At 40.1% G+C, this 27,271-nt stretch overlaps 1 protein-coding gene across 1 annotated transcript in view; it reads left to right on the forward strand.

The window, feature by feature from the left end:
- Positions 1-24,934, forward strand: part of RAB38 (RAB38, member RAS oncogene family) — a 60,008-nt gene extending 35,074 nt beyond the window's left edge. The window contains exon 3 of the mRNA XM_043579979.1: positions 24,048-24,934. Coding sequence (XP_043435914.1) covers positions 24,048-24,200 — 153 coding nt within the window. The 3' untranslated portion in view covers positions 24,201-24,934. The remainder of the gene's footprint in view (positions 1-24,047) is intronic.
- Positions 24,935-27,271: the final 2,337 nt, after the last annotated feature.

Genomic DNA, 27,271 nt, shown 5'->3' on the forward strand with positions numbered 1-27,271 from the left:
GGGTATTTCTGTCCTTAGAGAACTGTGCAGAAGGAGAAAAATTAATTTACTACTGTATTTCCCAGGAGGACTCCACATTACATAACTGCTTTCATCCAGAAACCTTTATAGATCCTTTGCACAGCAGGGAGGTTGCAGTGCCTTGCAGTGTGGAGGAGGGAGCAGAGAAAGAAATGAAGATGAGGGAAATATCTCCCCTAATGCCTTGGGCCCTAAACTGGGAACTGCAGAATTCTTTTCTTGGTAACACTGCACAGCATCCCGCAAGAATCTCCCATTAGCCTGTGGATCTTATTATCTGGCTTATTCCTCCTTCACACCCCAGGACCAGAATTTAGTATCTTTTCCTCATTGAAATTCCCATCATCTTGTTTACATGCATCTCTCCTTTTGTTCAGCTCCTATCATTTGAGCCATGTACAATGGCTAGCATATTGGCCTTTTCTTACTATTCATAAAATGGAGTTCCAGAGAGGTTTTGGAGAAACCAGGCCCAGACTTCAGATCTAGTCCAGAACTCTATCCAGTGACAATGATTCTTGAAAAGTTGTACATCAGGAACTCCTGAAGAGCTTGCTAAGATTCCATATGGCTCAGCCCTGCTCTGAGGTGTCTGGAGGTGCATAGATGTATGTTTTTAGAAAACGGTCTTTGGTGATGTTGGTATGCACCTTGGTTGAGATGCATTGTGTTATACTTTGTTCATTCACTCATTCATTCATTCATTCATTCATTCCTGAAGTATTCCTTGAATAGCTACTATGTGTGTGTTCAGGTAGGCACTTTGCCAACCACTGGGGCACTGATCATAAAGGGCATAGATTCTTCCCATTAAGAACTTCCCAGTCTCCTAGAGGGAAACTCATATAAACAAATAATTATAATACAGTATGAATTTCTGTAAAAATTGGTGGCGTCTATGTGAGGTGTAGGAACACTTGAAGGAAAGGCTGTTATCTGTGCCTGAGAGTGAGACAGCTTCTTTGATGTTTGTTGTGTGTCACCAAGGATGAGAGAGTCCCCAAAGGAAGATCCAAAGGGGACTCGTGAGAAGAATTCCTTTTTAAGGGGTGCCACGCAGAGGGTCTTTAGAAGCCACTGTTAGGAGATTCTGGGTGTTCTTAAAAGCAAAGACAAGCTTTTAATCTTTACTCTTAAGATATCTTAAGTGGGAACATGTCACTACTGCAGTTAGTAGCTTTACAGTAATCAGAAACTTGTCAATACGAAACCACAAAGAATCTTATTATTAAGAATCATAGTTAGTTTATATTTATGAAACACACTCATACTCTTATTCCCAGGCCTTGTCCTAAGTGCTTTATTTGTTTCATTTACTTCTCACAAACCCTCATGAACCACATAGTGTTATGCATGTTTTACAAATTAAGGAGCTGAGGCTTAGAGACGTCAAATGATTTACCCATGATCATATGGTTAGCAAGTGGCAGAGTCAGAATTAGAACCCAGATCCCTCTATTCAAAGGGATCTTTGAATAGTTTTTATAAATCCACTACTATTCTCCATTGTGTTCTGATTTCTAAAAATGTGTTGCAATCTCTTGAATGCTGCTGCATATTTTCTCATTCTTTTAGTTCTTGAGATGCTAATTGAAATGTTTTATTTCTTTCAAATCACTTGTTTTCAGTGTTTTGGCAAGGATAGGGAATAAACCTATTCCCTCAGTCTGCCATGTTTAACTGGAAGGTACCCGTGCTCTTTGACCTTTTTGCTGATTATCTACTTCATTTCTGACTCAAGTTTAGTCATTATATAATTTAACTCATTATAGTTTCTTTTAAAATTAGGGTTATTTTATCCTCATTTTATTATGTGGAAACTACAGCACAACGGGATTTAAGTAACTTACCCAAAGTCACACAACTAGTGAGTCTCAGAGCTGGGACTTAAACTCAGGTCTGATTGACTCTGGATATGCCTGGTGCTTTCCATACCAGCTTTCTACTTTGAAAAAGACAACCAACAGGCAAAAGCTGTGTCTCCTTTGTCAGAGCCACTGTCAGAATGTTCTGGGAAGTGTTGCTTCCTTGTGTCTGTAGAGGTTTTGTTACTAAGACATGTTTGTCTTCTCCCTCCCTGTGTTACTTCATTATTTTTCGGTATTGATTTTGTTTGTTCCTGTTTTGTGATCATTTACCTTCTTTCATGTGTCTTGTTTGCCATCTTTGACACAAGTGGTCTTAGATTTGCGGGCAGCAGCCCTGCTCTCCCAAGGCCTTCTGTTTCATCTCTGTCTGCTTCACTGACTAGTGAGGTATTGATTTCTTGGGAGAGCCTGCTGGGATTGGAGGAAAAACCAATATCCCATTAGATAGAAATGAGAAGCAGCAGCAGCTTCTCAGAAGCCTATTCATTGACCTAACATGCTAGGACACTGTTCAAAGACTAGGTTAGCCTGACGTGTCCAGGGGTATTCTGAAGTGATTAAATTTGTCCTAGGTATAAGGTAGAAAAGTCAGTGGTGGTAAAATCAAGGGTTGTAAATCTGTTTCCATGAACTAAATGAGGTAGAATCATCTTTTGAGAATCATTTGCCTGTCAAAGGTTGCTTCAGGGAAGGAATTTCTCTGTAGAAAGCTTTTCTAATTCTTGGTCCCTTTGAATTTTCTAGTGTAGGCATAATCTTTGTGTACCATAAAGCAAGTCCTCCAGTTTTTATGTTTCCCAGGATTCCCAAAATGAAAAAGAGGGTCAGAATTGGGGTGCCTAGAATTGCCCATACAATATGTTTCTGAAACATTGTATATAAGTCCCATTTTTTAGTGCTACCTCAAGAAGCTCATTATGACAGCTCTCCCTTTGACAAGGAAAAGTTCCTTTGGAAGGAGAACTATCATCCTCTGGTTCATCTGGTTATGACTTTAGTTCTTATGTTTCAGATTTCATAAAGGACAGACATGAGCAGTAATTTCAAATGACAAAGGTCTAAAGAGCTCAACTGTTTCCACAGTAACAGAAACCCATACTGAACCCCCAAATCATCATGTCATTATATCTTCCTCTACCATTCTGTGGAAACCTAGGACAAGTAGATCTGGAGAGCACTTCATAATCATCTTATGGTCTAACTACTTACTTTGTAGTTTCATTCAGCCATTTTTCAAATAATCATTGAGCACCTCTCCTCTATGTGACAGGCACAGTTGTGAGCACCAGAGCTATACCAGCAGACACAACAGATAAAATCCCTGCCTTCTCAAAGCTTGCATTGTAATGGTGGAGGCAGGTAATAAAGAGATGAATAAGTGCAATGTGTAGTTTGTCAGTAGAGCTAAATGCTGAGAAAATTTAAGCGGGGAAGGAGTGTAGAGCTAGTGTGGCATGTAAGCTCAGGATATAGGAAAGAGTTCAAAGAAGGAAAGCACTCTTGGGTAGGTGCTACCTACCTAAGGTTGGTTTCACTAGAAAGTGTGGTGTTGTATTTTTTGATATTTTATCTTTTGAGTTCAAGATTTGAAAGAGGACAATACTGAGCTGTAGAGATTGCTGAGGGTAATGATCCAGGAAGAAGGTGTGGCATGTGCAGAGGCACTCTGGTGGGAATAATAGAGATGAGGTCAGGAAGATGACAGGGGTCATGCTGAGTCATTAGAGCACTGTAATAACTTTAAGTTTTGCCTTGAGTGAGATGGGAAGACACGGGGTTTGATCAGAGATGTGATAGGATTTGATGTAAACAATCATTCTGGTGGTTATGTTGAGCCTGGATTTTAGTGGGAAAAACTGGAAGCAGGAGATTAGCGAGGACTCTATTTGCAGCATCTGAGAGAGAAATTGTGGGAAGTAGTCAAAGATGACATGCTTTTTTGAACAGGCAGCAGATAGGATTTCCTGACAATTTGAATGGAGGTTATAAGAGAAAAAGGATTCTGGGATGGCTCCGCAGTGTTTGGCTGTAGCATCTAGAAGAACGGAGTTGCCATTTTCTGAGGTAGGAGCCCTGAGATGTGGAGGAGATGTCAAGACCTAGTTTTGTATATGTTAAAATCTAGAAGACCTCTAAGAGCAGATGCCAAGTAGATAGCTGTGCATGATTCTGGAGTTCAGGAGGAAAGTCCAGGCAGCAGGTCAGAGGACCAAGTACTGATTCATGGGCACTCCCACATTTGGATGAGAAAATGAGGCTACACAGAGGAAAAGTAGTAGAGGGCAAAGGCATTTTCCAAAAAAGCTGAGATTGGAACTCAGTGATCTCTTCTCAGTGTATAACCCTAATAAGATCACATGTAATTAGCCTGAAATATCTTTTCTTCTGCTATTTTCAGTAGTGAGGTGGGAAAATGATGAACTATAGAAGAGTACACATTATAGGCTCTCTCTTGAAAGCATCAAAACTTGGGTTTACTCACTGTATGTCTGCTAGTTGGTGAGTCACTTTGCAAAGTAGGAAAGTGATTAAATGGTTGTCTCCCTCTATGCTATCAACAGTGTACTTTCTTTCAAGTCTCTGGGAGTTCTAACCTAGGCCAGAGTGTCCGTGATATGATTGGAGATGGCTTTCACTAGGTTTTGGGGAGGTGGGAGATGTTTAAATCTAACTCTGAGAGCAATTATGTAAACTTAAGTTTCAGGTCTATGAAAAAATTTGTAAACTAAGTTCATCATGTAGATTGAAAGTCAGCTTTTATTTGCCAAGAATGTTCAAAATGATGATAATTAACATTGGAATAGTACTTTCAAATGTAGAAAGTTTCTAACATTTACTTTCTTATTTGGCTTTCATAAATCCTCTGATTTTTCTCACTCTTTTGTGAAACTCTTTGTTAAGAACTCCTGCTTGTTGTTCACGTGAAATGGCTTTAAGAACCCTAATCATTCTGATTCCTTCCCCTGGATACTCTGTAATTTGTCCATCGCCTTTTCTTTCTTTCTTTCTTTCTTTCTTTCTTTCTTTCTTTCTTTCTTTCTTTCTTTCTTTCGTAGCAGCCAGGTCTGTTGGTTACATACCAACAGACTGGACAGAGCATGGTATAATGAGGCTTTAACTTACCTTGGTTACATCACATTTTAAATTTTATATAGTATTTTACTGCATTAATTTATCTTAACAGCTGTATCAGGCTGTTGACATGTGTACACTCATGGTCATCTAAAAGCCTCCTTATTTTTGCAAATAGTATGCTATCAAATAAGATCTTTATGCTACTGATATAAGCTGCTGATAATTTGAGCCCAAGTGTAGGATTTTACACTAATGTCCATTAAATTTTCTTCTGAAGCTTTAATCTATGGTTCCAGTTTCATTTTTAATCTATTTGCTTATAAAAGTAAAGTGTCAGTTTCAGTTATAGTTATGTGCATACACGTTTGGAAGAGACCCTAAAAACAACGACAGATGGCTGTTGATGAGGGGTTGCTTTCAGGTTCTAGAGGCTCACGTCACTTTCTAGCCACGTGGCCTTTCACAACATGGCGATTTACCTCTTCAAGGTCAGAAGGAGAATCTGTCCCCAGTCATCTACAATGAAGTCTTATGTAAGGTAACCTAATTAAGGGAGTGAGTATCCCATCATATGCATAGGTCCTGGCTATAGTCAATGGTCATGTATCCCAGGAGGTAGAAATCTTGGGGATGGCATAGACTTCTGCCCACTATACTTGTTTTTAGACAAGAATAAGTATTCTGGAAAGGTTAGGGGTAAAAGACATGTAACAGCTGGGTTTGCCCACGCCAACTCCTCTTTTTTAAAGTTCAGAAAACAATAGCTTTACTAGAAGTTTACCCAATAGACGTCTGCTTATATTTCATTAGTCATAGCTACCCTTAGCACAAGGAAGCCAGGGAAATCAAGTTTTTGCTACCTACATATATTGGGATTCTGTTGGAAAGGAAGAGGAGATATCATGTATTGTGTAGATAGCCAGGGCATGAATGGAAATGCCAAAGTGCAGAAAGTAAATGTTATCTAGTTTAGGAAAAACAGGACTTAATAATGAAAAACAAGGGGTGCCTGGGTGGCTCAGTCAGTTAAGCATCCAACTCTTGATTTCAGTGCAGATCATAATCTCACAGTTTATGTGTTCAAGCCCTGCGTCGGGCTCTGTGCTGATGGTGCAAAGCCCACTTGGGATTCTCTTTCTCTCCTTCTCTCTCTGCACTGTGTGCTCTCTCTCTCTCTTTGTCTCTCTCTCTCTCTCTCTCTCAAAATAAATAAACTTAAAAAAATAATGAAAAACAAACTCACACATAAACTCCTACCCAGGATTAATCACTGTTAACATTGTATTTCCTAATTGCATCATATTATATGCAACCTTAACATTTATCATGGGCATTTTCCATGGCATACTCTGTAAATATAATTTTTAGTAACTGAATCATACTGCATCATAAGTCTGTACCATAATATCCTCTATAATTGGCCCTCCTTTTCTTATTATACATTTAGGCAATTTTTACTTTTCACTGTTATAATGTCATGATAAGTATCTTTATATGTAAATTATTTTATATATTTAAGATTCCTTAATTGGTCTTTATTCTTTTTTATTGGACTTTATTCTTAATAGAATTACTAGATCAAAGGGAATAGACATTTGTACAGTTCTTATTATGTATTTCCATATAGATTTTCAAAAATGATGAGCTAATTTATACTTGCCAACAATGAACAGAAGTGTTTATACCTCTATAAGAACACTCTAAAAATCCAAATTTCATCATGTCACTTCTTCCTCTTGTATGTCTAACAAAAATTTGCTCAGCATGCCTTTTATGACTTCATCCAAACTTCTGATAAAATGAGGTTAGTTCCCACCAGAATCTTGAGCTCTGTGCTACGATCTACTCATTTTACCACGGAGCCTGTCCAAATGCACCTTGTTCACAGGATGTGATGGGGGGCATTATACTAAAGAAAAGATTTGACAGGCAGTCTCTTGATTGCTCAATCTGAAATATTTATTATAAAAGAAAAGGAAGTTAGTTTCTTGTGTTAGGTTTGCTTTCTCTGTGTCATCTGTTAACCTTGTGCTACATTATTTAAGCATTCAGCTTTCCCTTCATGACAATACTTTTGCTCTGAATAAATCCCAGTACTGTCTTCTGCTTTTATCATTTTCTCCAGGCATGTCTTTAGACTTGGTTTGAGCATCCTGAGCCTATTTGGATGAGTTCAGACCACCCTTGAATCTTTTCTAAGTTTACTTCCCTTCTACTTGTGTATATGTTATTTTTAAAACTAATCTTAACTGAGATGTTCCTGTAGTCAAACTGGTTTCTTTTAGATCTCCTTCCTCTTTCTTCTTCACTGGGCTACTCATGACTGTATAGTTAGAATTTCTGTTCCTGAGTTTATTGTCTTTATTTTTCTCCAGACTCAATCTTATGGGTTGTTTTCCATCTGTGAAAAAAACCTACATATATGTTTCCATTTATTCTCTATAATTTTATTTTCCAGTTTATGAAATATTTCTAGATGTGCTGTCTCCTTCCTATTGTCTGGACTTTGATAAATGAAGATATTAGGACCTACACTATTCATGCTTCAAAATTAATTATTCCTCTGTTCCACACCTTTGAATGTGAATGTTAACGTAGTATGTGTACCTTATAAATAACTTATAAAATAACCAGACTTATAAAATCGAGTGTGGAAATTATCTGTAATCAAACCACCAATTGATTTCGCTGCTATCATTTTAGTCTGTTCCTTCTAATCAAGGCTAGGTGTCTATTAAAAAGAACTCCTTTATAGCCCTTTTAGGCTATATTTACACTTAGGGTGTCAGTGCATAAAGTTGGCTTAGTAGCTGTAGACCTAAAGCTGCATATACACAATATCATCAGAAGAAGGAAGAGAGGAAAAGTAAAAGGCACCCAGGGTCAGCAAGAAAAGCTAGGTCCTCTGAATCGTATTTTACAATGCAAGAAAGTATATAATACACCTTGAATAGTTCTCCAGAACAAAGTTAAAATTTTTTTAAATTAAAAAAGTATGCTTATATATTTATTTTGAGGGAGAGAGAGTGAGTGGGGGAAGAGCATAGAGAGAGGGAGAGAGAGGATCCCAAGCAGTCTCCTTGCCGTCAGTGCAGAGCCCAGTGTGGTCTTGATCTCATGAATTGTGAGATCCTGACCTGAGCTGAAATCAAGGATTGGTCACTTGACCAACTGAACCACCCAGGAGTCCCCAAAGTTAAGATTTTTAAAGTTTATAATTGAAGCAGAAATGTTCTTTATCTGGCAAAGTTACTGTCCTTTTGAATAGACTTAATTCAGTGAAAATCTGTAAAAATAACCAGAAATCTGAACTAAGGTCAAGTCTTAACTTCCAGGAGCCTCATTTATTCCTTTAAAAAGTTATTAAGCAACTACTTCATACCTTTCTGATAAGGTACATCTTTTCAGGTCATTTCTGTCTCAACTCTACTTACCTCTTTTTGCATGTCCAATATAAGAGCTTCAATGTCCACTTATTCTGCATATGTTAAAGTTATCAGACACCACTACTTACGTATCTGCTTAATAGTGCACAACTTTATGGAAAAATATTTTCCTATTTTTAAAAAAAATCATACCTTGCTATGTCTGTCTAAAATATGAATATACTAGTGTTGGGTTGCCTGGGTGGCTCAGTTTGTTAAGCATCTGACTCGATTTAGGCTCAGTCATGATCTCATGGTTCATGAGATCGAGCTCCACATTGGGCTCTGTGCTGACATCTCAGAGCCTGCTTAGGATTCTCTTTCCCTCTCTCTACCTCTCTCCTGCTTGCTCTTTCGCTCTCAAAATAAATAAAAAATAAACATATAAAAATAAAATAAATAAAATAAAACATGAATACATCAGTGTAGATAATTACAAATGTGCATAAATCTGTATAGTAGATACAACTGAGCGTTTCCTGATTTTGTGGTGATTCTTTCATGGCCATTTTTGTGCTTCTACTCCAAAACATTCCCTTTCAGGCCCCCCCTACAGGTTTTCCAAATGAAAGTTACCATTTCCTGCATACTCTGTCCCTGAAGTCATCATAATTGGCCAATAGTGTCTATATGACCTGAGTGGGGCCTCTCCTGGGACCATTCTCTCCTGGACCCTTAGTTGCTTTAATCTTCAGTGTGAACATGTGACTGAAGCCAGACTCATCTGAGTTCTTCCCCAGCACTTCTCCAGCTGAGTTTGGGGCTAAGGGACCTTTCTCTTGGGTGGTAAAGCTATGAGGATGTAAGCCCAGAGCCTGCTGGCAGCTCTCTCCCTCTTTACATGCAGAAAGCTGCTGAACAGATAGGGAAGAATGAAGCTGACCTGATGGTGTTTGAGGGCCTAATTTTATTTCCTAAGGTTTTTGGAGTGGCCTGGGTCATTCAGCAATTCTGTAACTCCTGGGAGCTACCCTTCAAATGACCTAGGCAATTCAATGGATTTCTGATTTTTGCAACCAAGAACTTATGGCTAATCATGTTGATAGAGTGCACTTGCTGTAGTAAATGATAGCTTAAATAAACGTCTTGTTCTTAAATTCTCAACTTGAGAAAATCTTTCCCATTAAAGAAACGTTATTCTTAGGACTTGCACCAGTTTAACTGCATTGGAAAAAAGGCAGAATATAAATTCTCTCCTTTCACAGCTGATAAAACTAATGCCTGAGAGAAGACTTGACCTGTTCATAGTGACTAAGCTAGTTGTAGTAACATCAGGGCTAGGACCCAGCTCTCTTAATTAATGAACTGTCTAAAGCTATCCTGAGTTTAAAGAAAGTTCAGTATAATAGACTACAATATAAAAGAGCTCACAATATTTTGTTGTAATTTTAATTGGTATTAGTCCATTCTTCTCTCCCTTTCACAGCTCAGTTCATTCATAAATTACTTGTTGGGCATGTATGTGCCAACAGGCCCTATATAAGCTGCTGGTAATAGTCCAAGTGCATAAAAGTGCCACTTCTGCTCTCAAGAAGTTTACTATCTAGTGCGAAGGTAATTTCTAAAAGACATTGCAACCATTAAAGCTACTTTAGGGACTATGATGGAAGCACCTGAGAGACAATACCCAACCCGACCCAGCTCAGGTTGGGACGTGGGGCATTGGCCAGGGAAGGCTCCCCAAAGGGGATGATGTCAGGACCTTGTCATCACCAGTCAGGCCCATTGTTTCCAGCTTTATTATTAACATTGTCTCTCGCTACTCTCCTATTAAAAACATACATAAACTTCGTTTGGGGCTAGCATCAGAAAAATGGAGAAAGGCAAAAATATCTAGCGCTGCTTAGGTAAGGGTGGAAGACCACAAGTATAACACAAAGTCAGTTAATAGATGTCTCTCTGCATCCATCCCTTCACCATCCATAGCCACTTCTAGATGTGCTGCACTACTCCTCAGCAGTAATTGCCAACTTGTGCAGAGAGGAACACTAGTTATATGAGATAGCGTTCTGTGAGAGAAGAGTTCTGTGATCAGATGAGTTAATGGAATACTGTATACTTGTTCTCTACTTGGAGATGGGAGAGGAGAGTGGAGCTGCTTAATTCTCTCTGACCCTCCCATCCCAACCCGAATCTGCCTTTCCTCAATTCATGTTGTTGTTGCGGATCCTTACCCTCTGCTCCCAGTTCTGCTGTGTTTCTTTGGTTCCTCACATGTCCCCCCACCCCAGATGCTAAAACCCTTTTCCATCTAATGCAAGAAGTTCAATCACATGCTACATTGCATAAGCTCCTAGGACTCGAGCAATCCAGTGGTAAAGAATCATCTTGAGGGGCGCCTAAATGGCTCAATTAACCGTCCGACTTCGACTCAGGTCATGATCTCAGGGTTCATAGGTTCCAGCCCGGCTTTGTGCTGACAGCTCAGAGCCTGGAGCCTGCCTCAGATCCTCTGTCTCCCTCTCTCTGCCCCTCTACCACTCATGCTCTGTCTCTGTCTCTCTCTAAAAAACAAATAAACATTATTTTTTTAATAAAGAAACATTTTGGAATTTTTTTTAACTTAGCTTTTCATAAAATTATTTTGCCATAAGATGCCTTTTTTTTTTCCTACCTTGTTATGAAACTTCAGAACCTACTTTGGCATACCTTGCTCTAACAAAGAAGTATATTATGTTTGTGCCTGCAAACTTTCTCATAGACAACTTAGTATTTAATCAAGCGTTTTCTTTTTTTTCAGGGCTTATTATATTCTGGCCCTATTGCTGAGTTCTTTCACATAGCTCATTTTGTTTTAATAACATCTTAAACAAACTTGTGAAGCTGACATTTTTTCTCACAATTATACGTAAAGAAACTGAGGCACCAGTCATGCATGATTGCATGCTTGGTGACTTTTGGCGATTTCCCTGAGGTTACATAGTTAGCAATTGGCAGGGCTAGGATAGTTCTGAGTCCTTTTACTGTACCTTTCCTTTTAAATAAACCAATTTGTAAGCAATAAAAATTCAAGATACCCAACGATTATGAAACTGGAAAATGTACCCAAATTTCACCTAAAAGTTCAAAGCAGAGTAAAATGAAATCCTTGTGAATCAATTAGATGTCAGTAGCTAATTACTTCCAAATGAGATATATCCACTCTGTAGGCCTACAGACAGAGATGGAGTAAGGATAATCCAAGCAAGGCACATTGAAAGAATGGCCTGTGGTTTAGTTCAGTTGGAGTTCAGCTAAGTGAGGGGAGCCAGCAGAGATGAGCCAAGAGAATTAAGGGGGAGCCCTGTTGGTTGGCTCAATGTAGTGGTTTGGACTAATTCTGATTAGGCAAGGTGAGACAGCAATGTTTTTCGAGCTGGGAATTAGGGTGAGGTATCATGGTCACTACACTTTAGTTAGAGTAGTCAGGGGATAGTTTGAAAGGAGTATGGAAAACAGTGGCCATGGGAGGAAAACAGAGGGATGTGACCATAGACGAGACTACATAGGGCCTGGCTTAGGGCAAAATGTCACAACAATTGTGAGATGGAGCTCATCGTTATCGTTATGTCTGAGCAGAGGCAGGAGAGGCCAGGGCTAATAAAATAATCACATAATGACTGGCACAATAGTTTATTAAAGTGAAGATTGTAGAGACTTTGATGAATAGTGCCTGGTCCATGGAAAGAGATCAATGATTATTTGCTGAATAATAAGTTATTTCATTTAGTTACATGATACATCAATATTACATGGTAGGAACTATGAAATGAAGCATCTCTTCTTTGCTACTACAAGCTTGTAGAATGAATAAAAGGGTAGTGTTATTCCACAGAAAAAATAAAATTAAAAAAAAAAAAAGAAAAAAATTATATAGCCCATGCTAAGCACTGCCTTAAGGAGGTTGCCCAGTCCAAGAATGACTTGTTATCCGAGTGTGGAATTTAGGAGTTAGACCTCAGAGACATGGAAGTGTAGACTTTGGTTCTACCGTTGAAGCCAGGGTTCTGGTAGTTGGCTAGTACCATGACATTCCAAACATAAAGGGAGTGCTAAAAGATGCATTTGTTTGTCAGTACATCATCTTTTATGCATACTTTTTGTTGCTTGTGTTTTCCCCCACGCTGACGTTATTCTAACAATGGTGGTAGAAAGCATTTCATTTATGCTATCAGGAAAAGCAAAGGTTTCAAACTCTCTGCTAGAGTTAGTTGAGGGCTGGACAAAAGGGCCGTATATTAAGAAAATATAAACTACAGGCCTGAGAAGTAGTTGTAAAGCTCGAATTGACCATTCATTCAGTTTCATAAAAATTCTTGAGAAAAGATGATAATAAAATATTCATATATAATATATAGGCATAAATATATATGATGTTACCCAATTTCTACTTTTGCCCCTAATATAATTATTTCTAATTCTCCTAATTCTGTCAGGAGGGTGCTATTATCTTTATATTCTAGGTGATGCCCAATAAAAGTGAATATTTTGCCTAAGTTTATCATCTAGTTATTAAATAGTGGAAGTCACCTGACATAGATTTTGAAATATCAGGGCATAAATAATTATTTTTAAAAGAGCAAAAGAAGTATCTAATGCAGGTCTGCTCAGCTGCAAAGCCTTTAGTAGTTCAGCTTGATTTTTATAAAATGTTTCAGTCAGTCTTCCTTCCATTTCACCCAAAAATAATGGTGTCAGATCATAACTGAAAAACAAGATAAGGAAAGGCAGTTTGACTTGTGAAATAAATTCTGTTGTGAATAAGTTTTCCTTTTCACTCCCTGCAGAGATCACTCCCATCTAAAATTATTTTCGGGTTGAAACCTGGACTTGTTACTCTGGAGGGCCCTTGTTAACAAGCTCATTCATTTGTTCATGCATTCATTCATCCGTTCATTCATTTACTCAACGTGTTCCAGGTGCCTACCGTCGGCAGGCACTGTGCTAGACCCTGGGATGCAGCCACGAAGCCCCCAGGAGCTCCCAGTGCAGTGGAGGACACAGACTAACAAGCCATTACGTATTGACTAGTGGCAGGTGCTAGAATAGAGGGATGTTTGTCCAGCCTCTGGGAGTCAGAGGCAACTTCTCACAAGAGGGTTGTATTTATCTGAGGAACGATACGTAATGTGTAGGTGCTTCATCTGTGTGTATCATTTAATTCTTACATTCAAACAAGAACCCTATGACATGTGGTTACCATTAGCCTCATTTTACAGTTTAAGCAGGAAGGCTCAGGGTTTGGACTGTCCCACAGTTAGGGACAGTAGCAAGTTTTAAAGCTTGATTCCAAAGCTCATTCTCTTTCCATTATATCCTGCTGCTTCCTGGGACAACAATGTTCCAGTCTTAGTCCTCAGACTTAGCACACAGAGGTTCCAGAGTGCAAGCATTTAATTATGATAGAAATGAATTATTAAACAGATAATTTCTACTCATAGTTAACACTCAAAAAATATGACTTTGAATTGAGTAAGTCCAGCAAATCCTGTGGACACACAGTTTATTCTGTAAGTGTATTACTCCTCAGTCTTCTAACCTGTAAAATAGATTAGTAATATATCCACCTCTCAGCGTGTACTAAGGGTGAAATGTGGTTATTCATGAAGCATATATAGCATAGTACCTGAGTAAATGTTCAATAGTAAGTGTTCAGTAAATACTATCGAGTATTACTATTAAAAAAATATATTTATTTTGAGAGAGAGAAAGAGAGAAAGCATGCATGTATGAGGGAGGGAGGGACAGAGAAAGAGAGGAAGAGAAAGAATTCTAAGCAGGCTCCACGCTGTCAGTGTAGAGCCTGATGCAGGGCTCAATCTCACGAACTGTGAGGTCATGACCTGAACCAAAATCAAGAGTCAGATGTTTAACCGACTGAGCCACCCAGAAAGTATTACTGTTAATGTTTTGGGTCTGGTGGGCCATTTATCTTCTCAAACTGATGTATGAGCAAGTATTTTTACTGAAGGCTGCTGTCTTCATTAATAAGGTTTATAAAATCTGGCTTAATGGTAGTTTTTATGCTTATATTTATTCTTTATTGTCTTTTCAAAACTGATTATTGGGTAGGCAAACACTGTTTCAGTATACTACTCATAGTGAGGGACATTAAAAAAACACTGTATTGAAAGCCAAATGTTAATAGAGACAAAATCTATGAATGTTTTGATTCTTTATAGCCATTAGTGGTAAGTCATAGATTACATATTGAAGTTGGCAGTGTATCTCAGGAATGGCAAACTCTAAAAAAGATCTTGGGAACTTTGTGTCCCTAGTTAGCCTGGTGTGGGAAAAGAGACAGGGATGGTGAACTCACATTCCTCCAGGAGCCATGAAGTTAAGGGTATGAGAGAGATAGGTGGCAAACTGGAGAGTGAATATGTGCCATTTAAAGACATTTAAAATAAAAAATAAGTAAATAAATGCCTGTGGGCCAAACATACCACATTGCAATTGCTCATTCATAATTTTTGAAATTTAGAAAGAAAGCCCTGACCACCAAGGTAGGAGACTTGAGTCTTCATTCTTTCCATGGACATTTATAGAGAGGAGTATGGCTCAGTAGGTTAAGAGCAAGGGCTCTGGGCTTCAGTCTGGCTTTGCCATCTAACAGCACAGAACTTTCAGGGGTCAGAGGAGAAGGATCTGAGCATGGGCTGGGGAACTAGGTGCTGAAAGTTTGACTTGCTGACTGTGTGACCGACCCTGGGAAAAATTTTAACTTCTCTATCCTTCCATTTCCTCGCCTGAGTTTTTGTGAGGATTAGCTTAGTTCATAAAGGTAAAGTAGATAAATGGTACCTCGCAGACAGTAAGTTTCAACAGGTTTCAACTAACTTTGGCAGTTTTGTTTAGAGGCTTCTTATGCACCAAACACTGTGCTGAGAGCCAGGAACACAAACATAATAAGATAAAATCCATTTTTAAGAACACAGGCGATAAGTGGTTATGAGTCACTGGTAAGTGCCAGGTGTGTACAAAGTGCCAAGCAGCCCTGATGATACATTTCATAATGCTGAGAGAAGGCTACTTACCAGAGATATTTACAGAAACAAAGAAGTGTGCAAGCAGCAAGAGCTAAGAGGCAGCCTGTGTGATGCCAGGCAAGTCACTTTCCTTCTCTGTTGCATTAATTTCTGCATGTGTCAAAGAGATCAATTTGAATTAGTGGTATCTGATTTCCCTGGTAAGTGGCAAGTTTGGAGATGTTTCACGGCTGAGGTGGGGTTTCTGAGGCTGCTAGATTGATGGCAAGGGCATCAGAGAAGAGAGCTTTAAAGTATGAGGCCCGAGGGCTACAGAAGACAGGGGAGAAATGGGGTATAACATGAACTTGGACAACTAACATGGAGGACAGGGGCTGAGGCAGGGCTACAGTAGAGTGGAGAGATCTTGTCAGAGGGACACAGTCTTTGGAGCTGATTTTATCTGTAGACTTTCCTCTTCTTCACCAGTATCTACATGCTGACAATGTGACTCTGTCCTATGTTGAAATCAATTACAATATAGCTCCATCTGTCCTTCCCAGTGCCTGTTAGGTAGATGCAAAGTAACTTTCAGACAACAGGGCATCATTAGGACCTGGTTTTTCTGAAGCACACTCTTCAGTGTAAAACCATGGGGTTTGGATGCAGGCAGACCTTTGCTTGAGCACTTACAACCTGTTGGCCATAGACCTTGAGAAGTCAACAGGGAGAAGAAAAAGAAAACACAGAAGCTCCAAGGGTTGGAGCTGGAACCAGATTCTGCCCCTTCCTGTCCCTGAGACCTGGTGTATGCCATTTAGCCTCCCTGTACCTCACTTTTCTCATTGGTAAAATGAGGTCAGAGCCTCCCACCTCGGCTTTCTTGTGAAAATTAAATGAAATGCCAACTTCTGAGAACAGTGTTGGAGATAGAGGGCTCAGTTTAGAGGAGCCCCAGTAGAAGCTCAAGATTGAGAGGAAGCCATTACTGGAAGGATGGGGGGTGATATTCCAGATGAGGGAGGAAAGAAGTACAAAGCAGACAAAAACACAGGTGTCCATTGTGCCTGCCCCATATTAGATATGAACTAAGGCAAATGAAAGCCAGCAAACTGCTTAGCACTTATGTGCTCAATAAACAAGTACTGAATCTTAGAGAAAGAAAGGATTTGAAAAGCCCTGTTCTGCGCAAGACTTCTTACAGTGGTAGTGTTACCCTGCGGGCCATCTGCTCTAATTAAAATTTCACGGGGCTGAGGAATTTAGTGCCCTAACCTCAGGGCCTCTGGTACACTTGGTGTTTTGTTTGAGGTTGATGTATTTGGAAAGATTAGAGGAGGAAGAATTCTTTGCCAGTTTTTAACTAGGCAGAAGTGAAGGTTTTCTGCTAGAATATTTTTGCTCTCTGGCACTGGGGGGTCAGAGATTAAATAATTTGCCACCAGACAGATGTTCTGAAGAGCTAATTAAAAAACTGACAAGTACCCAGGGCCTCATATAGTTAGATTTATATTCCATCCTCTACAGGAAGATCACAATCACTACAGCTTAAAATCGCTATTTAATATAGCGATATGATACTATAGCGATATGATACTTCCAGAAAGTTCATTTTGAAATTTAAAAAAATGGCATTAAAGACATTCTTAATTATAGAAGTATGTCTCAAATCTGGATGCATATTTTAAAGAAATGGAGAACCTTTTTAAAAATACTTACGCTGGGCCCCATCCCAGACCAATCATATCAACGTCTGGGAGGAGGGTCTCAGTAACAGATTTTTTTGAACTCTTTAAATGATTTGAATATGCAGCCAGGATTAAGAAATACTGATCTAGAAATAAAACTATTTTAATCTCTGTATTAATCCTGGGAGACACTACAATGTAATATATGTGAACAGAATAGGAACTGGAGTGAGGTCAGTTTTAGCCAAAAAGACAGGTTGATCACAATCACATACTCCCCTGGGTAAATTACTTAACCGTGTTAAAGGTCAAAGTTTTGTTACCTTTAAAATATGGCTATTAGCTTTTTAATAGATTTTTATGAGGATTGGATGTGAACATTATGTCATAAGTAAAGGACCTGCTATACGCCCAGCATGGAGTAGACACTCAGTAGTCACCCTGATGGTCACTACCATTTATTTATTTTTTTTGGTTTTGTTTTTTTGTTTTTGTTTTTGTTTTGTTTTTAACGTTTATTTATTTTTGGGAGAGAGGGAGAGAGAGACAGAGCATGAGTGGGGGTGGGGCGGCGGGTAGAGACACACACACACACACACACACACACACACACAGAATCTGAAAAAGGCTCCAGGCTCTGAGCTGTCAGCACAGAGCCAGATGCAGGGCTTGAACTTACAAACCGTGAGATCATGACCTGAGCCGAAGTTGGACTCTTAACTGACTGAGCCACCCAGGTGCCCCATCACTACCATTTATTTTTACTAAAATGCTTTGCTGGGAATTTTAAGCCTTTTTCTTAGGTATGCTTATTAATATGAATGAAAAGATTTTGAGTAGAGGCACAAAGATGAGCATACATAAACCTAACACAGTCTGCACAATAGAGCATCTTGTCACACTGCAATTTGTAAATACATCATAGTCAGATTCAGCCTGAGTGTACATATCATCAAAGTCATAGAGCGTATAAATTTCCTCCTAGAGATGTTACTACTCTCTAGAATGAATGCCAATAAACATTCCCAGGTAGCATTTTGCACTTAAGCCAGCCGCTGTGTTTCTTTACAATCACCTGGAAAATGTGGACTTAGCTGTGACGACTTGGGTGCCAAGTAGCTCAATCAATTATATTGCAATATAATTGCCCAAAGGGTCTGAACCTGTAGTTCTATCAGGTGCATTTTGATTATCCACGCTAGCCATGGACAGAAGGAGAGAGGGAAGTTTGCTGTTTTGCCATTCCTTATCTGAGCCTAGGCCCTTGGCTGTGACCTCAGTGGTATATAGACAGACAGTAGGACCAGCAATACAAACGAACCTTGCTGGAGGCCCTGAATACATGTTCCTACCTTTTTTTTTTCTTTTTTAAGAGAGGGGTTTATTTTATTTTATTTTATTTTTTAAATGTATTTATTTGTTTTGTAGAGAGAAAGCAAGCAAGCATGGGGGAGAGGCAGAGATAGAGGGAGAGAGAGACTCCCATGTAGGCTCCAAACTGTCAGCTCACAGCCTGACATAGGGCTTGATCCCACAAACTGCGAGATCATGACCTGAGCCAAAATCAAAAGTCAGGTGCTTAACTGACTGAGCCATTCAGGCACCTCAGCTCCCACCTTTTTTATGCTGGAAACATGTGTCCTGGCCATAGTGTTCCTTTATTTGTTTGTGGGACTATTTTGGCGGAGCTGAGATGAGGGTCTGGCGCTAAGCCTGTGCTTTCAGCATTTTATCCCTTACTTTTTATTGTAAGCATATGGTAAATATTGTGGTACGTATTAGTGTTTACTCTTCTCCTTGGACTTGTACCTGTCCCCACCACTTACTAGTGTGTGTCTTGAGGTCAGCCAATTACCCCTTCTCAATCTGTTTCCTCAGCTGCAAAATGAAGGAATTGAATACACATATTATTGTGTTCTGCCGATGATAAAATGAGAATATAGTGATAACATTTGTTGAATGTGTATTTGAGTAGTTGAGTATTTCACGTGTTCTCACTATTAATATATATTAACTTATAACCACCTGTAAAGTAGATCCCTTAATTCCCTTTTTTACAGATAAGGACACTGAGGTATGGAGTGGTTAAAGAAATTTTTTCAAGGTCACACAGCCAGAAAGTGGAGGAGCTGAGATGAGTTTGGCTTTATGCCTGTGCTCAAAACACTGCATACCAGGCCTTTTCATAGAGGGCATGTGGTAAATAATAGTGTTTGCTCCTCTTCTGAGCTTCCTCTGACAATTTCTGATCTGAAATAGGTATGGCATGGCAACAGCACCATGGTTCGCCTGATAGCCATTTACTAAATACTTATTGATAGATTAATTGATAAAACAGTGCTCAGGTTGTGTACAGTTTTGCCTAGTAATGGATTTGTATCATATTGTGTTTATTGACACTTGACCTGCAGAAAACCCTCAGTGACTCTATGTGGCCCCTTAGCATTCAAGGCTCTTCAGTGATCTGGAGTGATCTGCCCTTTCCAACCTCATTATACCTCTGCTATTTATACAAACCTTGCTGGGGTTTAAGCTCAGTTAAGGATGGGACTTATTTGGTCATCTTTTTCTTTGTATGTCTACTACTTGGGGGGAATCTGAATAATATTGACGGAATGAATGACTGAATGTGTCTCAGCCATCATGAGCTGCCACATTGTTCCTATGTGCAAAAAAGCAGGTGGTAGCACTTCTTGGCTCTGATGGATTCCTTTGTCCAGCCCCATCCTCCACGATCCCATGTCCTAGTCCTGACCCCAACTAGCTTTTACCAGGTGTTAAACTTTCCAACAGTTTTACCAGCATCATCCTATCTTTTGTGAAAATGATCCTGCTAGGCTGCCACTAATTGGGCTTAGGTTTTTGTTGTGTTTCTTATAATGATGATGAGTTTTCATAGATTTGTCCACACTTGCATTTCACTCACCTCATTACTGGATTTTGCCAATTTGCACATTAATGAAAGTAAACCCTATTTAAAGGGCATGTTAATATATGAGTGGAAGTTTAAAAAATACTCCTGACTAGTCTAACTTTACATTGTAGGTGAAGGGGGGCCTTTTTAATGCTTAAGATGTGTTTTTCCTATTACATAAACATGTTTTTCTTCTAATGTATGAAAGAGAAAGGAGCTAAGATTTATTTAGCACCTATGAGGCCTAACACTGCAGTAAGAACTTCTGTTTGTTATTGCACTTGATCTTCAAAACAATCCTGGAAAGGAATATAGTATGATAAGAACCAGGCTTTGATGTCAGAAAGACCTAGGTGTGGCCCCCAACCCACCCACTGCATGATCTTGGGGAAGTCTCTTAATGATCTTGGCAGGTCAGGTCTAGTGACCCAGAAGAGGTCCTACAGGATGAGCCAAGAGGATCTCTGGCTGAGCTTAGGATGGAAATCAAATGCAAGCCAGCAGGAGGTGAAAGCAGAACTTGATGATGTAGAGAGAGCAGATACAGATGGAGGGTCCAGGAGGCTCAGAAAGGAAAGGAGCATGAGTCTTGTCTTTGTTTCAGGTCTGGGGATTTTGGTTAAGGATAGGTGGTCCAGTGGTGTATGTACTCTCTCAAGAATCCAGGAACTGGTTAGACAAAGACAAAGACCCAGGTGTCATTCATGGGAACCAAGGGTCCTTGGTAAAAAGATGTCTAGTGCTGGTGGTCTGGAATATGCATATAGTTTAACACACCTAGTAAAAGCCAGTTGGTAAAAGCCAGGATGTCTCATCTGGTCCTTCCTTAGATGTTATGTCTTCTAGAGAAATCATTAACTCCTTGTCCCTTACAAGGAGGGCATGAGCTATATGCATTCTGAGGTGTGCGTAAAGCAGAGTAGGGGGTGCAGATGTTGGCAGAAATAGAAGCAGGAAAGGGTGAAGAAAGCAGATTTTTATGGAGTCCTTCAGTTTCCCTGTCTCAGGAATCTACCTAAACTTAAGTTTTCTTATCTATAAATAGATATAATGACATCCATTTGGTATTTGAGGTGAGATTTTATTGCTTTCTTCTCTACACACAAACAATCACCAAATGGGAACAAAAGTGTTGGTTTATTAATGGCTAGATAAGCAACCAAAGTTGCTTGGTTAAAACCAACCAAATGTAGGGCTTCTGCAGAGAGATGTACTGGCCCATGAGGCCAGGGCTCAGAAGGCTGAGTGAGGCTACTCATTTCCACTTTCCTGGAACTTGAGACAGTAGAGGACCTGGACCTTCTAATTGGTCACATGAATAAGTGGCTGGGCTCAAGAGCAAACATGGAGCTGAGTCTCTCCCAAAGAACCAGGCTCTTTCTAGGTCAGATTGCTGCCCGAGAGCAGATAGTTCAATTGTGACCCCTGGGCATAATAACTGGCAGAGGAAGAGGGGCAGAAGGCATGCCAAGCCTGGGTAAAGACGTGAAGGCGCAGTAACCCACCCAGCAGGGAACAGGGCAGAGGAAGCTGTTCTCTGTGGAATGGCTTTCAGGGAATGGGCACATATAGGAGCGAAAAGTAGAAGGCCATCCTCAGGCCAAGCCTAACAATAACAGCAAAATCAGTGAGAACACAAACCAAACCCTTACTTCATAGGGCTTTAAATGGGATTAAGTAAATTATGTGTATAAAGTGCCCGGCATGAACACACTGGGCAAGCACCAATGACCACTATAACCTTTAAAGAGAAGCAGTTGTTCATCAGGTAAGTAGTGTCATCAAGACCATTGCATAGATGGAATGGAATGCATAGAGGAATGGAAGGCTCAGAGACATGAATTCTGGTATGGTATAAAAACCAGTAACAACAACAAGAACATCACAAACAAGCAAAACATAATTTTACCTTGTTTTAGATTTGGGAACCCTTGGAAGCATTTTGTTTGTTTGTTTGTTTGTTTGTTTGTTTGTTTGTTAAGGGTCTGGACATGAAAGAAAATAATCAGAGGAAATATCCTGGAACTCCAAAAGTTACTTTAAGCTTTCATAGGAGGTGAGCTCGGAAGTGGACTTGAAGGATGGGGAACATGCTAATGAATATTTGCATCCAATGTCATTAGCCACAGGTGCCATTTGGAAACCATCACCACTTCTTACGTTTTCCACGTAGTATGACTTCATGCAGTGATCTCAAAATGTATCAACAACTGGCATACATAAAAAGCTCAGAGATCAGAAGTTATATTTCAGATTGGACAAGGTCTTGCAGTGAAACAAGTTGACAAGAAAGTCCTTATCTCTTTATATTGACTATGATGAAACATGTCAGAGAAGTTTAACAAATTTGACTTAATTTTTTGTTTAGGATGCCAATAGTAAATATTCTGTATTTCTCTGCTTTCTATTAGCAGGGGGAAAAAAAGCTATTTAATCTAGATTAACCTAATAAAGAGCATATTTGAAATTTAAATGTTTGCTCCACATTTTCCCCAAATTAAAGCTTATTTTATTCTTGAACACAGATTCAAATTTCTGATGTCATATTTTTCTTTGAAGAGTTATATCCATCTGGATTGTCTAGGTAATATCACAGTAATAACCTTAAATGTAGTGACATCAAACAATAGGGTCATAATTCTTTAAAAATTTTTTTTTTTCAATGTTTATTTATTTTTGGGACAGAGAGAGACAGAGCATGAACGGGGGAGGGGCAGAGAGAGAGGGAGACACAGAATCGGAAACAGGCTCTGAGCCATCAGCCCAGAGCCTGACGCGGGGCTCGAACTCCCGGACCGCGAGATCGTGACCTGGCTGAAGTCGGTTGCTTAACCGACTGCGCCACCCACGCGCCCCAATAGGGTCATAATTCTTACTTGGTGCTACATGCATCATCACGGGCCACTTGGCTCCTCTTGATTCCCATTCATAGACCTAGGACAAGAGAATTTCCATCTTTGTGCTTCCACGATTTCAGAAGCAGGGAAAAGTAAACATGGCAAATTAAGCATTGCCTTTTATTGCTTCTATACAAAAGGGAGACACATCACTTCTCACATGTCATTGTCCAATGAAAGTCACATAATGAAAGTCACATATCCGTGATTAACTTCAAAGAGGTCAGAGCAGTCCACTTCTCCCATTTGACCGAAAGGCAGACAGCCAGAAAATACTTATAAAATCACTAATGACCGCTGTAAGAGGTGTCTTATTATTCCTATTTCATATCAAGGTCATGAAAGTAGTATGTGGAAGAGGGCAGTTATGAACCTAAGTTAGACTGAAGACTTATGTATCTTATATAATATTATGCTGTACTATAAGAGTATGTAAAAATGAGAAAGTTGCCCTCTACCTTCATTTCAACCTACTAAAAGTAAGTGAGACTACCAAACACTATTTCTCTGAAGTAACAAAATAAATATATCTGCTTCTGTGAAGGAATGAAAAGTAAAGCTTCTCAAAGGAATGTGAGGGAGGGGAGGAGAAAGAAGATGCTTGGATAGGGCATCCAAGAGATACTTAAATGAGTTGCCAAAAATATTGCTCTTTTGTCATATATAGGTCTCTGCTCCAGCATTATTTTAAAATATTGATAAGAAAAACTTTTTTGGGGGGGGTGGTGCCTGGGTGGCTTCGTTGATTAAACATCTGACTTTGGCCCAGGTCATGATCTCACAGTTTGTGGGTTCGAGCCCTGCGTCGGGCTCTGTGCTGTCGGTTCAGAGCCTGGAGCCTGCTTCAGATTCTGTGTCTTCTTGTCTCTATGCCCCTCCCCCGCTCATGCTCTGTCTCTCAAAAAATGAATAAACGTTAAAAAAAGAAAAAAAGAAAAAAAGAGAAAAACTTAAAAAAAAATTTTTTTTTAACGTTTATTTATTTTTGAGTCAGAGAGAGACAGAGCATGAACGGGGGAGGGTCAGAGAGAGGGAGACACAGAATCTGAAACAGGCTCCAGGCTCTGAGCTGTCAGCACAGAGCTCGACACAGGGCTCGAACTCACGGACCGTGAGATCATGACCTGAGCCAAAGTCGGGCGCTTAACTGACTGAGCCACCCAGATGCCCCAAGAAAAACTTTTTATTTATTTATTTTTACCCCCTCTGTAGGAGAATATAAACATTGATGAAGCCTCCAGATGCCTGGTGAAACATATACTTGCAAACGAGTGTGACCTGATGGAGTCCATTGAGCCGGATGTCGTGAAGCCCCATCTCACATCACCCAAGATTGTCAGCTGCTCCAGCTGTGCCAAATCCTAGTAGGCTTCTTTGCTGGCATATGGAAATAATCCCATTTATCTCATGTCTCAGTTCTTACCAATTTGAGTAAATGTCAGGATAGGGATACACATGCAGCAAGCCAAAGATCTATGCCTGTATATTTCCTATAAGAGAGAAAAATAGCAAATGTTCTTTTCATGTTTTTCCCAGCATCAGCACAGTGTTTACGAGCTTGTTAAATATTTAGTCTGTTACAAAATTCTGTCTTGTAGCCGACCACAGTTCTGGAGGGCCACAGTTCTGGAGGGCCAGCGTCTGCCCTGTTATTTTCTTGGATTCGGCCACGGCCTCTAGTCTTAAAGAGAAAGGGGAGAAGAGCAGACTAGCTGTCAAGTTCAGCACTGGCTTTCACTTTGCCCCTGGTGCCTTTGTCCAGATTTCAATACACTTTCTGCTGGGCTGACAGGCCTATTAAGTAGAAATGTTTTTTTTCTCCAGAGATGACCTCCATTTCCAACAGCCCTAAGAGTTGTCTCTGATTTAGCCCTTCAGAGTCGAGTACACAGACTTCCTGTGCTTTTCTTGCTTTTATTGTCCCTTGCCATGCCCTGAATGTTGGTTTAAGTGAAAACTGTATGAAAAGACTTGCCTCCATATGTGCCTTTCTGTTCACTTTCTCTGACTTAAGCCGTGGGGCTCTTCTGTTCATGTAATATATATTATATATATTTTCACAAGTGGAAAATAAAACATTACAAGATGCTGTTTCCCTATTTCTGAAAATGCTTTAAGTGTCTTAGTATTGTGATTTTTTTTTTGACTGTGTAGCCATGGTTCTCAAGACCCATTTCTAAAGTTTTTTTTCAAAACGCAATGAGAAAAATACACTTAAAGGAACTTCTGGGCACTATTATACTTAGATGAGTCTATCTATTATTCATTTCAGCATTTAGGCCAAGCAGTGTATCTACATTTTCTTGGTTAAGCAGAGGAATATATTTTCATATGTTCTAATCAAGAATATGGTCTAGGGGCGCCTGGGTGGCGCAGTCGGTTAAGCGTCCGACTTCAGCCAGGTCACGATCTCGCGGTCCGTGAGTTCGAGCCCCGCATCGGGCTCTGGGCTGATGGCTCAGAGCCTGGAGCCTGTTTCCAATTCTGTCTCCCTCTCTCTCTGCCCCTCCCCATTCATGCCCTGTCTCTCTCTGTCCCCAAAATAAATAAACGTTGAAGAATATGGTCTAATAGCAGACCAATCAACATGCAAAGAAACAACTAAAATATGCATGATAATATTTTGGTTTACCCAATGGCTATGGTGCTGATATGCTGAAGATAGGTACTGCTTTTTTTTTTTTCCATTTACTTTTGAGAGACAGAGCAAGACAGAGCATAAGGGGGGAAGGGCAGAGAGAGGCGGGGACACAGAATCCAAAGCAGGCCCCACACTCTGAGCTGTCAGCACAGAGCCCAACGCGGGGCTTGAACTCACGGACTGCGAGATCATGACCTGAGCAGAAGTCGGAGGCCTAAGCGACTGAGCCACCCAGGTGCCCCAGGTACTGCTTTTTAATAGCATTTTATGGCGTTCGTATTCATATTATACTCACGGGAGCTTTGTCTTTTGTAGCAGATATTTTTGGGTGTCCTACCCATATTATCTTGGCATTCACTGTTTCTGTAAGTACCAACCACTCAGCTTATTGTTTGTGACCTATTCCCCGAGGGCATTCTCTGGCCTTTGGCGCACTTGACATGTGAGGCAGACAGATGAGAAGTTCCAGGAGTTAATGTCTACAGGAGTAGCTCTTAACCAAGGATAGCAGGAAGTGGGAGATGAGTATCCTGGGTTCCTTGTCCCTCAGGAACCACGTTCTTTTTGTTGTTTTATTTTTTTTAATATTTATTTTTGAGAGACAGAGCATGAGCAGGGGAGGGGCAGAGAGAGAGGGAGACACAGAATCCAATGCAGGCTCTAGGCTCCGAGCTGTCAACATAGAGCCCCATGTGGGCTCAAACCCATGAACTGTGAGACCATGACCTGAGCCAAAGATGGACACTCAACTGACTCATCCTGAGGCATACTTTATACAGTCTCACAGGGGTCCAAGTGGGATTAAGCCCTGGCTCTCACAGGGGAACCTCCCATCTGACTCATCCTGTATGGGCTTCCTTTCCTTTTTTCCTCACTTCCTCCCTCCTCTACTGGTCATTCCTGGGTTCACTTCCTAAATAAACTACTTTCACTGAAATCCTTGTTTCAGGGTCTTATGGGGAAACCCAAACCCAGTCTACATTAGTTGGGACATAGGTGGCCTAAGAAGCAGATTCTCAACACCAGCTTCTTGAACCGAATCATTCATCACCCAGGTGGTAGCAAGGACCCCCTTGCTGGTAGACAATGTGGTGGAGCTAATCCCTAGCAAGCTGTAGCACCATAATTACTGAAATTGTCATCACGTGGATTGGGATAGAATCTAGATGGAAGGAAAGTCTATTGCTCTTGGGTTTCAAAGACAGGAGATTATGGAGTTAACTTCCAGAAACTCTGTAGGAGAAAACATTATAGAGTTGATTCAGCTAACACTCAACTCAGGATTTGGTGTATAATCTTGAAGACCTCCAAACAGCAATCAAAATAATCCTCATTTCTCTTAGCTACAGGATAGACAGGATGGACGCTGAAAATCAGGCCTAAGACTTTAGGAGAAGCAGACTTTTATTTTTATTTATTTTTAATGCTTATTTATTTATTTTGAGAGAGAGAGAGCACACCCACAAAAAGAGTGGGGTGGAGAGATAGAGAATCCCAAGCAGGCTCTGAGCTGACACCACAGAGCCTGATATGGGGCTCAAACTCACAAACCGTGAGATTATGACCAGAGCCGAAATCAAGTCAGACGCGTAACCAGCTGAGCCACCCAGGCTCCCTGAGAAGCAGACTTTTAAAAGAGGCTGACCCCACAGAGCTAGCAAATTTCCTCCACTAAAATCAGAATTTTTATAGGAAAGAAATCATACACTGAAATATAGAAGGAGATAATTTGGATGGATGCTCTTAAGAATCTTGAACCCAAAGAGTGTTCTGAAACTGTGGCCCAGAAAAAAAG

This window comes from Prionailurus bengalensis, chromosome D1 (assembly GCF_016509475.1).
Source record: "Prionailurus bengalensis isolate Pbe53 chromosome D1, Fcat_Pben_1.1_paternal_pri, whole genome shotgun sequence".
Taxonomy (NCBI): domain Eukaryota; kingdom Metazoa; phylum Chordata; class Mammalia; order Carnivora; family Felidae; genus Prionailurus; species Prionailurus bengalensis.